We start from the raw sequence: 15,793 nt of genomic DNA on the forward strand, positions 1-15,793 counted from the left end.
AACATGAATCTGCCATGTGCGTACACGTGTTCCCTCTTTGAATCAGGCAGACAGAGGATGGAGCTTCAGCTTCAGCATCAGTCTTTCCTTTAGGATTGACTGATTTGATCTCCTTGCAGTCCAAAGAACTTTCAAGAATCTTCTCCAGCAACACAATTTGAAAGCATCAATTCTTTGGCACTTCTTTATGGTCCAACTTTATGGCAATTCTTCTTTATGGTCCAACTTTGACACTCAAACATATCTACTAGAAAAACCATTGCTTTGCCTATGTGCACCCTTGTCAGCAAAGTGATGTCTCTGCTTTTTAATATGCTATCTAGGCTTGTCATAGATTTCCTTCCAAGGAGCAAGCATCTTTTACTTTCATGGGCATTGTGTCCAGCAGGGCAGGCTAGCATCTTGTCAGACTGGGTAGGCAGGTGGGAGAGGAACTCATTTAAACAGAACATCACTACTGAACTTTGACATTAATGCAATCTTTTTTCTTTCCATTGTACCATACTACTGTTTAATTTTTATTTCTTCCAAATATTACCAGTTTTTTCTTTATGAAGGAGGGACATGTGAGGACATCAGAATCTAGTCTATGATTTTTTTAGACAAGGATCTGTAGTTTAATGTGTTTATATTTTGTGAAAGAGAGAGTGAAAATCGCTCAGCCATGTCCGACCCTGAGACCCCATGGACTATACAGTCCGTGGAGTTCTCCAGCCAGAACACTGGAGTGGGTAGCCTTTCCCTTCTCTTGGGGATATTTTATTGAATGAAGCTAATTTAAATTCCTTGGCCTTATTTAGCTATAAGTCACATGAAATGTTTGAATTTTAAATGCTGAGTCACCCTAGGGGCCATAAAACTTTGTTCATGAACAAGAATGGTGCAATAACACTGTATATTTTCAAAAATACCTCTGCTGTAATTTACCAATTAGTGGTTGGAACTCTCTTATACTTTTGCATTTTCCAAATGTTTCACCTTGCCCTTGGAGTCTACCTGTGAGCTCTACATACCTCCAGAAATTTCGGTCTTAGCTGCTGGTAACAGGAAGGAAAGTCACCTCTGAGATCTAAAGTAAAATCTTGGAGGCTAGTGTGTAATACATACTGTTCTGAACCTTTTAAGAATGATTCCTGATAGCTCTGTGCCTTTCTATTTCTGTCATGTGCCCTCTTTTGCTGTATCTTCTGTAAATTTTCTATTAAGTGCCATTCAGAAGAATCTCAAGGCAGGTATCTGAGAATAATTTTTCAAGACTTCCATTACCCAAGATAAGTTTGATCAGTCTTATTCCTCCTTTAATTCAAATTTGAGAACTAAGTTTCCATTTAGAGAGAAGATTTTTTTCCCCAATTCTGGTGCATTATCACCCTTAAAGTGATATAACTTAGATTTAATATTGTCATCTGGCTCTTTACAAGATCATCATATTTGTTACATAATCTGGTTTTATTAGATCTAATGAAAAAATCATGCACATTTTAAGGTAAAAGTTCCCATTCATTATTCTGTTTTTACCCTGTTGTTATTTTCAACATTTATTTTAAAAAGTATATTCGACCAACATGTTATTTGACAATTAATTTCTAGGATAAATCCACAAGCTTCATTTTTTTTTACACTTACAAGATTATTAGTTCAGGTAGTGGTTTAAAAATGTGATGTTAAATATAGTTCAGGTGGGTATTATAATTAAAATTGAAATTTTATTCAGTTTTGTAAACACGGTAGCTATAAATAGAGGAAAAAAGAGTCTTTCCAATGAACTCTTTGGTATTTGTCTTGGATAAAGCCAAAATAAATTGTTTAATCAGACAAACACAAAGAATATCTCAGTCTCGAGGTGATTTCACTATGTATTGGCTTTCCAGGTAGCACAGTAGTAAAGAATTCGCCTTCCAATGCAGGAGATTCAAGAGACGAAGGTTGGATGCCTGGGTTGGGAAGATCCACTGGAATAGAAAACAACCCATCCTAGTATTCCTGCCTGGAAAATTCTATGGACAGAGGAGCCTGGCAGGCCACAGTTCACCAGGTCGCAAAGAGTTGGACGCAACTGAGGACGCAACTGAGCACGCGCACACACACACACACACACATACACACACACACACAGTATGTATATGTTATTTCATTCAATTTTTTCCAACACATATTTATTGAATTCCAACTGTGTGCTGTGGAAATTCAGTGCACAAGATGACTGGATAACAGTTAACAACCTCAGAAATTTTCGTAGTACTGTAAAGCCTGCTTCCAGAGGCTTGTACTTAGGACTTTATAAGACCCAGGGCTTTGAAGACTCTGCAAAGCGTATTTTAATGAAGGGACACAATTTACAGGAAGGACTCCAGCCCCTGTTATTCTATCACATGAGAGCTTTCTGAAGCAACTGTAAAGACATCTTAAGCAAGCAACACAAACTAATTAGCAAATTGGTGTCAAGAATGAAAATGACGCCTTGTGTTTTTCGCCACGTCCCCTAGCCCGGGTATATAAAGAAGGGAGCATAGGGAATCCATCATACTGAGGAAATTCATTCCCTGCTCTCCAAGCCGCCCAACCCAGACACCATGAGCTACTGCTTCTCCAGCACCGTCTTCCCAGGTTGCTACTGGGGCAGCTATGGCTACCCGCTGGGCTACAGTGTGGGCTGTGGCTACGGTAGTACCTACTCCCCAGTGGGCTATGGCTTTGGCTATGGCTACAACGGCTCTGGGGCCTTCGGTTGCCGAAGATTCTGGCCATTTGCTCTCTACTGATTTGCTGAAATACCAGAGGCATGGAATCTTCTCCCCCAAACCCACGAGGCGGACTTCCAGGTCCTCAGAGACTCATCAGCCTCCCAGTTAGCTGCTTTTCACATCGGCACCAGAGTCTCAAGGGAAGAAGATGAAAAACCACTTGCCTCCAGCTGCCTTCCCTGCATGATGTTTGTTGGGACATTTTGAGAAACTTGACACCCAAACACGTTTTACGTTTGAATTTTTCACCATGCTCATGACTCTTGTCATTATCAAGTTGTGGATGTGTCTGTCAAATTCTCAATAAACTTGTCTCAACCGCTATTATATTCTTACTTGAGTGGAGTTTCCTTTCTTGGTGCGCATATTTCTTGAAACAGGCAGTGAGGTGGATAGTGGATTTAGTTTTCTCATGTGGTTGTTAGAAGCAGTGAGAAAGGAAATAATCCTGCTCTTGTGTGAGAAGCAGGCAACAGGGGTCTGCTTATGATTTTTTAAAAAATTCTATCTTACCCTTCCTTTAAGTCTGCGACATCCTCCTCCAATTCTGGCGTCAGTGTTACACCATCCATTGCTTGGTGTCCCTCCGCATCTCGCTACTCCTGTTCCTCACAAGGGAACCCAACACTGAGGGACTCTGTCAATTATTCCTGTATCAATACAAATCAAACCCACTATTTTCCCTCTCGGGGACCAAGGATTGTAGAATAAAATGCCATGTCCCTTATTTAAGGATTCTGGAGAATCTAGAATACCTATAGACATATTTTAGGGATCTGAGAGTCTTTTAAGGGAGGAATAGATCCCCCATCTCAAACCACCTAGGATATCTACTTTACAACTTACAAGGACCGGTTTAGAAACAGCGACAGAAAGCTTCTTACTCTTTGAAGAATCAATATCAGATAGTGAGTTTTACTCTTAAAAGAGCACTTCTTATAGACCTGAAGATACCTCAGCCTTTCTCTGTATTCCTTTAGAGAAGAGAGTAATATTCTTTTTATAAGCCAAATCAAAAATTCCTCAATCCTCTTGTTGAAAATATTTTATGTAGAGTACACATATTCTTGGGGACAGCAGGGTTTGGCTTAAACTCTGCTCCTCTATTGAGTATCTGCAAGTGGTATCTTGCATATTCTCCACATTAGCTATAAATATAATGGCTATTTGGAGAGATCATTTTAGGAAAGAGTATTTTCTGCACCACATTTCATCCAACAAATATCTTTTTTAGAGAATTCAAAAGACATCATGTTCAAGAATTGACTCAGTAGATGCTTTTCCAGTGGGCTATTATAACCTAGAAAATCCCTAGTTTGAAACTTTCTAGCAGCCATAGGTTGATTCACGCTGAGAATTGTAACTTAATCAAACATGTAGGTTAGAATAGAATAATAAAAGAAATAAAAGTGGGTTTTCAGAAACTGGAGGGTCAAATTGAGGTTAGAAGGTGTCTATTTGACGGTTCTAGAATAAGGACTGAGTTATAAAAATTTTGTGCTTGAGAAAACTGCACAGAACATCTAATTCAGTGTTTTTGAAGCTGCAGGATGCAGGAGCATCACTGGGCAGCTGGCTTAAAATGTAAATTCTTATGCTTTAGGCCCAGGAATTCTGACATTTCTGAGATGTGATCCAAAAATATAATTTTTTTCCCCAGCTCGACTGAGGTATAATTGACAAATAAAAATTTTTGTATCTTTAAGGTGTAATAAGTAATTATAAAGGATGTTTGATATGTGTATACATTGTGAAATGACTACCGTAATCAAGTGAATTAATGTATCATTCACCTCAGATATGGGGATTTCCCAGGTGGTGCACTGGTAAAGTATCTACCTGCCAGTGCAAGAGACACAGGAGACATGGGTTTGATTCCTGGGTTGGAAAGGGCCCCTGGAGGAGGAAACGGCAACCCACACCAGTACCTTTGCCTGGGAAGTTAATGGACAGAGGAGTCTGGTGGACTACAGTCCACGGGGTCACAGAGTTGGACATGACTGAGTGACCAAACACACATATCACCTCAAATTACCAATTTTTTTCAGATGTATGATGTTGGCATTATTAATCTTCAGGGAAATAAAGCCACAAAGAGTTATCACTTCATACCTGTTGGAATGGGTATCATCAATAAGATGAGAGAAAATAATGTTTTTCCAGGATGTGGAGAACAGGGACCCTGTTAAGCACTGTTGATTGGAATGTAAATGGATTCAGCCACTATGAAAAACAATGTGGTTTATGTTCAATACAGGATACAGGATGCTTGGGGCTGGTGCACGGGGATGATCCAGAGAGATGATATGGGGTGGGAGCTGGGAGGGGGATTCAGGATGGGGAGCTTGTGTATACCTGTGGTGGATTCATGTTGATGTATGGCAAAACCAATACAGTATTGTAAAGTAAAATAAAGTAAAAATAAAATTAAAAAAAATTAAAAAATAGATTTATCAAATGATTCAGCAATCACTTTTCTGGGAGTATCCTCAGAGGAAAGAAGTCATTATCTTGGAGAGGTATCTGCACTCCTGTGTTCATTGTTCAACATTATTCATAGTGGCTGAGGTATGGACACAGCTTATGAGTCTGTTGAGAGATGAATGGATAAAGAAAGTGTTGTGTAAATACAATGGAATATTTAATTTGTTACATTGTATTACACCCAATCTTAAAAATGTAAGAAATTTTGTCATTGGAAACAACATGGATGAACCAGAAATCTGAATTTTTTAGAAGTGCCCTAGGATTCTGTTCTATCTCCCCAGGGCAAATTCTGGGAGATAGTGAGGGACAGGGAGGCATGGTGTGCTGCAGACTCTGGGGTTGCAAAAAGCCAGATACCAGTTAGCTACTGAACAACAACAGCAACAGGATTTTATATCAGATGGTCTGACCTCCATGCTTTAAGAAGCACTGTTTCAGGACATTATATACACACACACACACTTATTTATCTATTCATTAATTTATGCTCAGATAACTTAATCTTGATAGAAGAATATTATCTACATCTGAACTCAGCAAGATTAAGGCCAGAAGAAGGAATTCTTTACAGCCCCAGAGACATACAAGAGGTACATTGAAGTATGACTACTGTGCTTGGCACTTTTAACTGTGGTATTGGGGTTGAAGTTTCTGATTATATACTCTGCTTAAGAAAAAATGTTTCACAGTCACCACAAGAATGGTCCAAGTATAGTGGGAGGACAGAGTTTTAGAGAGCCAAGGGGAAATTACTGTACAGGAATGAAGGGTTATGTCATTAACAGAAGCTCTCTGTTGATGAATGAGAGACTGAAGGAATACAGTAGGAATACTGTATTATGAACAAAAAAGTTAGGTTTCCCTCCTCAACTTTATTACTCTGATGTGTAAAATATATAAAGCCTATTGAAATAAGTCAAGGAAACAGATTATATCAGAAATCTTTTAGCATTTCTAGTAGGTTCTATTTTATTTATTTCTGCATAGGGAAGGGGAGGAGAAGGAAGCAAGGAGAGAGAAGACTTCCAAGAGGTTTCCCCCAACTTCTGCATCTCATTACACAAGATTACCCACAAAACATCATGTAATATTATAAAATATTAATAATAAAATTGAGAAAGACACACACAAAAAGAAAAATTGTACTTTGGGATGATTTTATAAATTCATATTTTTCCATGTAATAAAATGTTCTGCATTACTTCATGTTGGTTATTTTTAACTGTAGTTAGCTTTTATTACTTATGCTTGTACTCAGATCCCACTCTCGGAAATCTTGATAGGAAGATCTTCTATAGGCTCTGGAAATTTGTATTTATTATTTTTATTTATTTATTCTATTTATGATTTTAAAATATTTTTTTGTTTACAATACTGTATTGGTTTTGCCATACATTGCATTCTCCATAAGTAGGTTATCTTTGTGCAACCAGTTTGGGATAGTGACAAAATTCTTATTCATGGCTTTTTATTTCCCATCCTTTCAGCTTCCTCCATTTATTTTGAATCTAGGAACCAAGTTATTTCATTTATGTTTACATAGGATTCAATGAAAACAAAATAAATGCATTTACACACAAAGTGAGAAGAAAGAGGAGGAGGAACATTTGATGCTACTACATTCAGGCTTGGCTGTGGTCTGTAGGGAATATGGCTAGATACTTATTACTAATTGTACATGAGTTTTGGTATTGAGCTGGGCCAGTTTAGTGTTCTACACACAGTAGAAATTTAGTAAATATGACTGAGTTATCTGACAAATTTCCTCAACAAACATGAAAAAAAATACCAAGCATTCTTTTGCTAACATCTTATAACTATTCTTTAATTCATTTGCAGTCTGGAAGCCTGATGTCTGTGCATTTTACGATTTGGATTCATTGCAGAAGGTCACACGTGAAGCGAAGTATTGTTTTTCTTTCCTGTTTTCCCATGAATTACTTATTTCTCCGAATTACCTGAAAAACTGATCTATTATTTTTAAGATTTCCGGGCTGAATAAAGCCTGTAGCTGAGAAAGGTGACTTGAATACTTAATAGACACCTTGTCTATAGAGGAACGTGTAAGAGAAAGAGAAAGAGAGAGAAATACATATTTTCCTCTTATAGTTTAGGATGTTTCAGAGCAATTTTTCCTGGAAGAAGAAGGCATGGCTAGAGACTATCCTGGAATGATGAGTCTGTTGCACTCAGAATCACACTGCGGAAGCCTCCCTGGAATTCAGAGTGCAGTGCTGCTCTGCTTACTGTTTTCTTAATGACTTATTCCCATAACCAACTTGTCTGCATAAAGGTGGGGTTTCGAATGCTGAAAATTTCTTTAGGAATTTGTTTTTGGTGTGTGAAAACTCTAGGCATCACTAATGTCTGCCACATGGATTCTGACTTTCTGTCCCTTCTCCTAAAGCTTCTATTCTTCCCAGTTCCTTGATTCCTTGGAAGTCATGATCCAGTAGTCGTAGCTGAATGTACGACTGCTCATTTGTATCTACATTCACAGGACAGGTTTAAAGCCTCAGAGAATTTTCCAGGGTTAACTGCAAAACAATTTTGTTGGAGTAGAGTTGCTTTACATCGTTGTGTTAGTTTCTGCTGTGCACCAAAGTGAATCAGCTGTACATACATGTCCCCTCTGCTTGGGGTTTCCTTCCCATTTAGATCACCACAGAGCAACGAGCAGCCTTCCCTGTGCTATGCAGTAGGTTCTCATTAGGATTTTATACATAGTGGTGTATGTATGTCAATCCCAGTTTCCCAATTCCTCCCACCCTACCCTTCCCTCCGCTCCCCACCCCCGGCCTTGGGATTTATTCTCTACATCTGTGTCTCTATTTCTGCTTTGCAAATAGGCTCATCTGTACCATTTTTCTAGAGTCCACATAAGTGTCAATATACCTTTTTCTCTGTCTGGCTTACTTCACTCTGTATAACAGTCTCTAGGTCCACTCACATCTCTGCAATTTCATTCCTCAGGTATGGAGGCCCCTTAAGGAGCTACCATATGACCCCACAATGTCACTCCTGGGCATATGCCTGGAGAAAATCCTAATTCAAAAAGATATCTGCACCCCAATGTTCATTGCAGCACTGTTTACAATAGCCAGGATGTGGAAGCAGCTTAAACACGCATCAGCAGAGGAATGGATAAAGAAGATGTAGTACACATATCCAAAACTAACTTTGATAATAAGTCTATTAGCAATGCTCCCTTCAACAGTTTCCTAGTATTCTCTTAAGGCCATTTTGGAGGCGTCTAATATATGCCCTCTGTCACAAGGTTGGTAGAAAAATGTTCTCCAAATGTGGCTTTTTATGAGACCAGAGTATTTGATTACACCATCCCATAAAGAGAGCTTCCCTGATAGCTCAGTCAGTAAAGAATCTGCCTCCAATGCAGGAGACCCTGGTTCAATCCCTGGGTTGGGAAGATCCCCTGGAGAAGGGAAAGGCTACCCACTCCAGTATTCTGGCCTGGAGAATTCCATGTCCATGGGGTCCCAAAGAGTTGGAAACGACTGAGTGGCTTTCACTTTCATCCAAGATGTTGGCCATGAAGTTATGACAACGAAGAAAGTGAAGATGACAGAGTCTTAGCAAGCTTGGTGCAGGCAGGAAATTTTATACCATATTTACATTGTTTTTGAAAATAAGAAAAGATCAATGTTTTCCCTCCCTCCTTCATATTTTTTCACTTCTCTGCAGCTTTTCCTCTTTTGCTTCTATATCTTTGTCCTCCAGGTTTTTACTTTTTAGAGGACCACAGATTCACCTCTATTCCCAGAGATCATATGAAGCCAGGGTAAATTTCTAACTAGATGCATGAGCAGTTTCTCAGAAAGTAGAGAGATCAAGAGAAGCACCTTCCCTGCACAGAGAAATCTCACAGTTGCAGTGAGTCATCATTTTCAAAGACTCACACCAGCTCTGCCGTCCAAACTCAAAAAAACCTTTCAACTACAATGGATACCTAAGGAAGATGTCAGACACCTTATAAGCCAGAGTTCTTCACTTGCTGGAGATGCTAAAAGAACATAAATGTAAAATACTGGAGAATCAACGGATGACACTGGTATTTGGTAAAGTTATTCAAAGTGAATTTTACTTATCCAAAGAAGGTTTTGCTCACTCTTTTGTCCAAAACTTCAGACATAGGAAGCAAAGCAGAACCAGGAAAAGTTTCATACTTACATGGCTCGGATTTTTGATTTCCCTCATTTCTCTTGCTGTCGAAGGAACCATCCAAAATGTGATAGTTGCTGCTCAGTGGACATGTTCAACTCATGGTTTTACAATGGCAACCGTGCAAGTAACTTTTACTTAAATCAACCACCTGCTCAACCTTGTGTATATCCTGTGGTCAGTTGCTCAGTTGTGTCTGATTCTAGATGACTGTAGCCCTGCCAGGCTCCTCTGTCCATGGGATTTCCCAGGCAAGAAAACTGAAGTGGGTTGCCATTTCCTTCTCCAGGGGATTATCTTGACCCAGGGATCAAATTTGTCTCGCATTTCCCGCATTGGCAGGCAGATTTTTTTACCACCAAGCCACCAGCTCCCTAGTACATCCTAGAACAGCACAATAACTTTTGAATTAAATGTTTGGTAAGCATGTTTTCATCCCATTGCTCTCCTACCACATTAAATCTTCTGAAGTGAAGTTGAGATTTTAGATGAGGTCATCTTCTTGAGCATAGTATGATTTTTCAGTCATTTCAATGATAAAAATGATTAGGCAAAAGAAGTAATATTTCATTTATTTCTGGGCTCATAATACATTACTCTTCTTTACAACCCCATGACTTTGGTTTTGTTCTAGATTCTGTTATCCTCATTTTGTACAAGAGGAAGCTGGAATTCAGAACATTCAGTGATATTCTCAAAGCCAGAGAGTGGCAGAACGGGATTTCTAATCTGGTTGTGTTTGATGCTGAACCCTTGCTGCCTGTCTCCCACTAACAAGAGTCAACTCTAATTGCATCCTATAGAGCTGTGTGCTCTATAAAGGGCTATTATCTGTCTTGCTCACCACTGTGTCCCCAAAATAAAGCACAGCATTGGGCTTATATTGAATCCTGGATAAATGTCACATGAATGAAAAGACAAGATGCCATTTTCAAATTAAAATAAAGAATCCCTGATCATGGCAATGAGATCCTTTGAAAGTCTTTTGTTCAAATACGAAAGTCTTTTGTTCAAATTTAGTTTGTTTGTTTTTTGACACTCACAAGAGATTTCATGAATGTGGTGACTATGAGCCCAGAAACATATTCCTGAGATGGAGGAGTGGGCTGTGGATGTCATGTAGTTAGGATCTGCTGATAAGATGTCATGCAGCAATTTCACATCCCCCAGCATTCTCAGTGACATTCATTCAACTGTGTCTCTTAGAATTTTAGAGATATCAATTATAGGGTATTTCTCCAGTATAATTCTTTGTAAATGTAAAAACTGATTTGATGTTCTGCCTTAAATGAAGAGGTGAGTGATCTATATAAAACTGCACAGTCTAGAGGTAGGAGGCCAGTGAAGAAGGAAGTAAAGGTAAGGAAAAGAGGCTTATTATCTGACAAAGATTTTCTCCTTGATCACACTCTAATCAGACTTCACTGAGCTTTCTTCTCAACTAGGTTTGACTTTTGGTTTTCTGTGTTTGTCTCTGTATCATCCAGTTTTAACAAGAAATCTGCTAATTCAGCTAAACCAGAACCCTTCCACCCACTCTCCCAACCTCAGTGTCTGATCACCCTCAATACATGATCTGATTGCTCATCTTCCACCATCTTCCAGTTTGATATCTCTGGAACTGACTTCAGTAAGAATCCTGTCAGTAACCATGTTAGTAATTTTCCATCCCCTGATTCTCCCTTGCTCCTTGGCTAACAATTTCCACTCTTCCTTGTATTCCAAGTTGAGCCCAATCTTTCTCTACTATTACAAAAGCTGTATTACTACATTGTAGTAGCTTTCCTTAAATAAAGTTGGCTTTATCATCTTTGGATGGCATCTGGATCCAACCAACTGGATGGATCCAACCAGTCCATCCTAAAGGAAATCAGTTCTCAATATTCACTGGGAGGACTGATGTTGAAGCTGAAACTCCAATACTTTGGCCACCTGATGTGAAGAGCTGACTCATTTGAAAAGACCCTAATGCTGGGAAAGATTGAAGGCAGGAGGAGAAGGGGATGACAGAGGATGAGATGGTTGGTTGGCATCACCAACTCAATGGACATGAGTTTGGGTAAACTCTGGGTGTTGGTGATGGACAGGGAGGCCTGGCATTCTGCAGTCCATGGGTTCTCAAAGAGTCGGACATGACTGAGCGACTGAATTGAACTATCATCTTTAAAATGCGTCCTGAACAATTTTTAAAACATTTTCAAATTTTAAATTTTCAAAGTATCCTTTGAAAGAATTGCTACTGTTTTGTTAAATTTGTACTTTGGTTACAATAATCTAGTTTTTTTCTTATTTCATTCAGCTTAATGGGTATTTTTCTGACAATATTGATCATATCCTAAGGAAGAAATAAGTAAAAACCAGTTGGTTTAATGATTTAAATATATGTAAGGTGGAAAGCGGAGAAGGCAATGGCAACCCACTCCAGTACTCTTGCCTGGAAAATCCCATGGGCAGAGGAGCCTGGTAGGCTGCAGTCTGTGGGGTCGCTAAGAGTCGGACATGACTGAACGACTTAACTTTCACTCTTCACTTTCATGCGTTGGAGAAGGACATGGCAACCTACTCCAGTGTTCTTGCCTGGAGAATCCCAGGGACAGAGGAGCCTGGTGGGCTGCTGTCTATAGGGTCGCACAGAGTCTGACATGACTGATGCAACTTAGCAGTAGCAAGGTGGAAAGCAGGTTCAGAAATTCTTTAAGTTTCTGTTGAAAGGCTAATGTTACATTTCTTTTTTTTAATGCAACATTTATTATTTATTCTTCTCATTCTCAGTACAAGCTGATAGTTAATCATGAAAAATCATGTTTCTTGAGGGTAGATTATTGAGAGAAACATGAGGGGAACTACATTTGTAATTTATCTCACTTGGTTGACCCTGTGAAGTACTCTGTTCTTCCAATTACTTATTTTCTTATGTATAGTAGATATTGGTTAACATCAGGCTATTTAATAAACGTAGAGCATAAACATGGTTCATTATTCCATGACAAAGGAGGAACAGTGAAGACATTGAAATTCATTAAACTTTTAATTAAATGTAGTGGTTATTCTAGAAAACTGATTACTTATAAACATAAAAATGTTTCTTCATCATTGACAGATGTTAAGGGATCACTGAACATAAAATAATTGCAGTTAAATTGTGGAATAGATCATGAAATATTACCAGAAGATTTGCCTTAGTTTTGAAAACATCTATAAAGGGCTCAATCGTACATCAGAAGTTTCTTGGGAGAGAAATCTCTGGTATATTTAGTCACAAAGTTTAGACAGCATTAATAGTCCCTTTTGTGTGGTCAGAAAATGCCTGCAATCTCACAGGCCATGTTAGGTAACATACTAAGAATATTTCTGGTTGTTTGGAAGCCTGAGTTTTGAAGGTTAAATTGGGAATCTGCTTTTACCAAAGACTTTGATGACTTTTCAGTAGCTTCTCCATTATAGGGTCTAAATTAATTCAAGGAACACTAGGCAGTCAGTCATCCTGAAACAATTTTAAAGAGTAATGAAGAAGCCTAGGGTGGGTATTTGTTGCCACACCCCTTAGTGGCAGTGTATAAAAGGCTTGGACAGATGGAGCAAGTTATTCCCAGGGAATGGGGTCTTTGCCGCTGAACACTCATCTCTTATCAAAAATGTCCTGTGGCTTTTTCAATGAAGGCATCTACCCAGGTTACTACTGGGGCAGTTGGGGATACCCCCTGGGCTACAGTGTTGGCTGTGGATATGGTAGCACCTATTCCCCAGTGGGCTATGGGTTCGGATACGGATATGGTGGCTTCCGCCCATTTGACTACAGAAGATACTGGACATTTGACCTCTATTAATCAACTTCTAACCTCATGAACTGCACAATAATCTGCATCCCTCAGAACCAAACTTGAAGCAATATTGTACTGACAGCTTTCCAGAGTACAGAACGTGGACTTCATATTCTCTATATATTGAACTGTGCAAAGTAGAGTGATCATAAACTTTGTGAACTGAACTGTAACTGAAGCCTTAATTTTTCTTGATAGTGTATTGTACCTTAGGATTTTCAATGGCCTAGTGCAGTATATTTGGTTTTCATGTTCCCCCTAAATTCTGGTTGAGTTTTTACATTGATTTCCTTATTCTAATAAATATACTTAACTTAGCCTATAAGTGTGACTTTTCAGTTTTGTGGTGTTCTGTTGATTCATTCTTTGTGGATATATTTTCCTTCTGCATTTTGCAGTGAGGGTAATGTTTTGCTATTATAAGCATTCTATCTACTGGAGGGATGTTGATTTAAGACAAAAGTAAGCAGTGCATGGTGAATGTTCATGGACTCTTCTTTCATTCTTTTATTTATATTATAGTCTTGAATGAGAAATCTGGGGATTAAAATTAGCCATAACCTCTCTAATCTCCAGTGCGTTGTGTCTCAATAAGGTTTTGACTTTTTAAGAAAAACAGTTTCCTGTTGTCTTCTCAATGTCAACTAAATGCCAACTAAAACAACTAGTGTACAGGAGGAATCTTAAAATTTACATCCCTTCTATGTCCATTATATTCTACTTCAAGTCTGATTTTTGTTTGTATGGTTACTTTTTCGAATCCATGAATTTAATGGTTAAACTATTACTAACAAAAGGACAAGGTTGTGAATTAAAATAAATCCCAGCGATGTTACAGTGGTATATGCCTCACACAGCAAGCTAAGAAAAAGTTATTCTCTCGAGTATTCTCAATGGATGGCATGAAGGAAGATGAGAAATATGTTTTAAATCCCTTTAAATATAAAAGGTCAAGGAAGGTGAATTTTCTTTACAGTAAGTTGTAGTTCACATTCTGGTTTATTCCTGAACCATCAAACTTGACAAAATGGACATGGAAGAGAAATGGCAGAATTTACTGCATTAGATCAAACTTGACCAAAATGAGAGTCCCCTGTGTAATATCCACATCCTCCTGGGTCCCTAACTGTGAATTCAAGCATAATTCAACTGTGCACTGAATTAACTGTTAATACTTTTTCGAAAAGATGTTACTGTTATTATTATATATCACTTTAAGAACATTTCTAATAGTAACATTATAATGAGTTTCTAATGTCTATTTCTTGTAATCTCTTCCAATGTAAGCCTATGAAGCAACATAAAAGCTAATCCAAGATAATGCATTTGTATAGGCAGCAAAATGATGTGATAGATGTAAAGCTCTCTGAAAGATGTAACATTATCCAAGTGTATAATCAAGATCATCAAAACAAATGGAGTATTTTATATATGTAAGAAAAATTTCTATCAAGCAAGATTGCAAACATTTAGAAATCAGCATATAGTAGAATCATGTACAAATTTTAAAACTGGAATATATGTGTGTAATTATCAGAAAAATCAAGATATAGAAATTTTCCATCACCCAAAAAACTCTCTCATGCTGTCCATATTTTAGTCATACTCTCTCTCCTGACTCTTGACAACCGTTGGTCTGTTCTCCATCACCATGCATTGTCTTTTTGACAAGGACATGTAAATGAAATGATTCTTTAGGAAGTTCCTATATGAGGTTTGCTAAGCTTCTTGAACCTGTTTTGGCTAGCAGTAAGCTAAGAGCACAATCTATTCAGAATTTGGGGTAGGCCTGATCTCCAGGTTGACTGAAAGAGAGGAAATGTGGGGAGAGACAACCAGGCAGTTTTTGAAAATGTCTTAGCAGCCATGGTGGATATATAACATATGTGAAATTCATTTTATAAAAATGTAGATTTCATGATTTTTAAATCCGAACACACATTATAAACTATTGCCAAGCTGTTAAAGGGTGCACAGTTAGCAGTTGTGCCTCCACAGTTTTTGGCTTAGAGTATGGTGCACACCCTATTTTTCTGCATGTTTAACCAGCGCAAGATGATTACAGTATTAGAATCACCTTTTAGAAACACTGATCTAGAAAAAGATTTTGATATGTTCACCATGTTCTCCTGGTGTCACTAACTTGAGTGGCATTCCCAAATCTTGAAGGTTAGGAGTAGATTTCAAAGTAGATTTCAAGTAGATTTCACTGACCTAAACAGTGATCAGCAAGAATGAAGTTTGGCCTGGGAGAAATAAGTGCAAATCAGTGCCAGGGAAAGGATGGAGCAATCTTGGCTCAGCAAAGTACTGCAGAAACCAAACAAGCCATACACTAGGAATGAATCAGCAGCGTAGTATATAATTAAAAAAGAACCTGAGACAAATATAAATTACTGGAAGTATGACACATAGGTGATAATTAAACCTCCCGCTATATGGCTCTGTCCAGACCAGTATTAGAATACTGATTTCATATTTATCAGATGAGTTTTGTTAAGAATGTAGGAAATTTAGGAAAAGAAAAGCATTTGAACGCATTGCTTAGAAATAACTGGAAAT

General features: G+C 38.2%; 1 protein-coding gene across 1 annotated transcript; it reads left to right on the forward strand.

Moving 5' to 3' along the window:
• Positions 1-2,573: 2,573 nt before the first annotated feature.
• KRTAP8-1 (keratin associated protein 8-1) lies at positions 2,574-2,762 on the forward strand. Its single transcript, XM_069572300.1, has one exon. The coding sequence runs from the start codon at positions 2,574-2,576 to the stop codon at positions 2,760-2,762; it is 189 nt and encodes a 62-aa protein (XP_069428401.1).
• Positions 2,763-15,793: the final 13,031 nt, after the last annotated feature.

This window comes from Ovis canadensis, chromosome 1, assembly GCF_042477335.2.
Source record: "Ovis canadensis isolate MfBH-ARS-UI-01 breed Bighorn chromosome 1, ARS-UI_OviCan_v2, whole genome shotgun sequence".
Taxonomy (NCBI): Eukaryota; Metazoa; Chordata; class Mammalia; order Artiodactyla; family Bovidae; genus Ovis; species Ovis canadensis.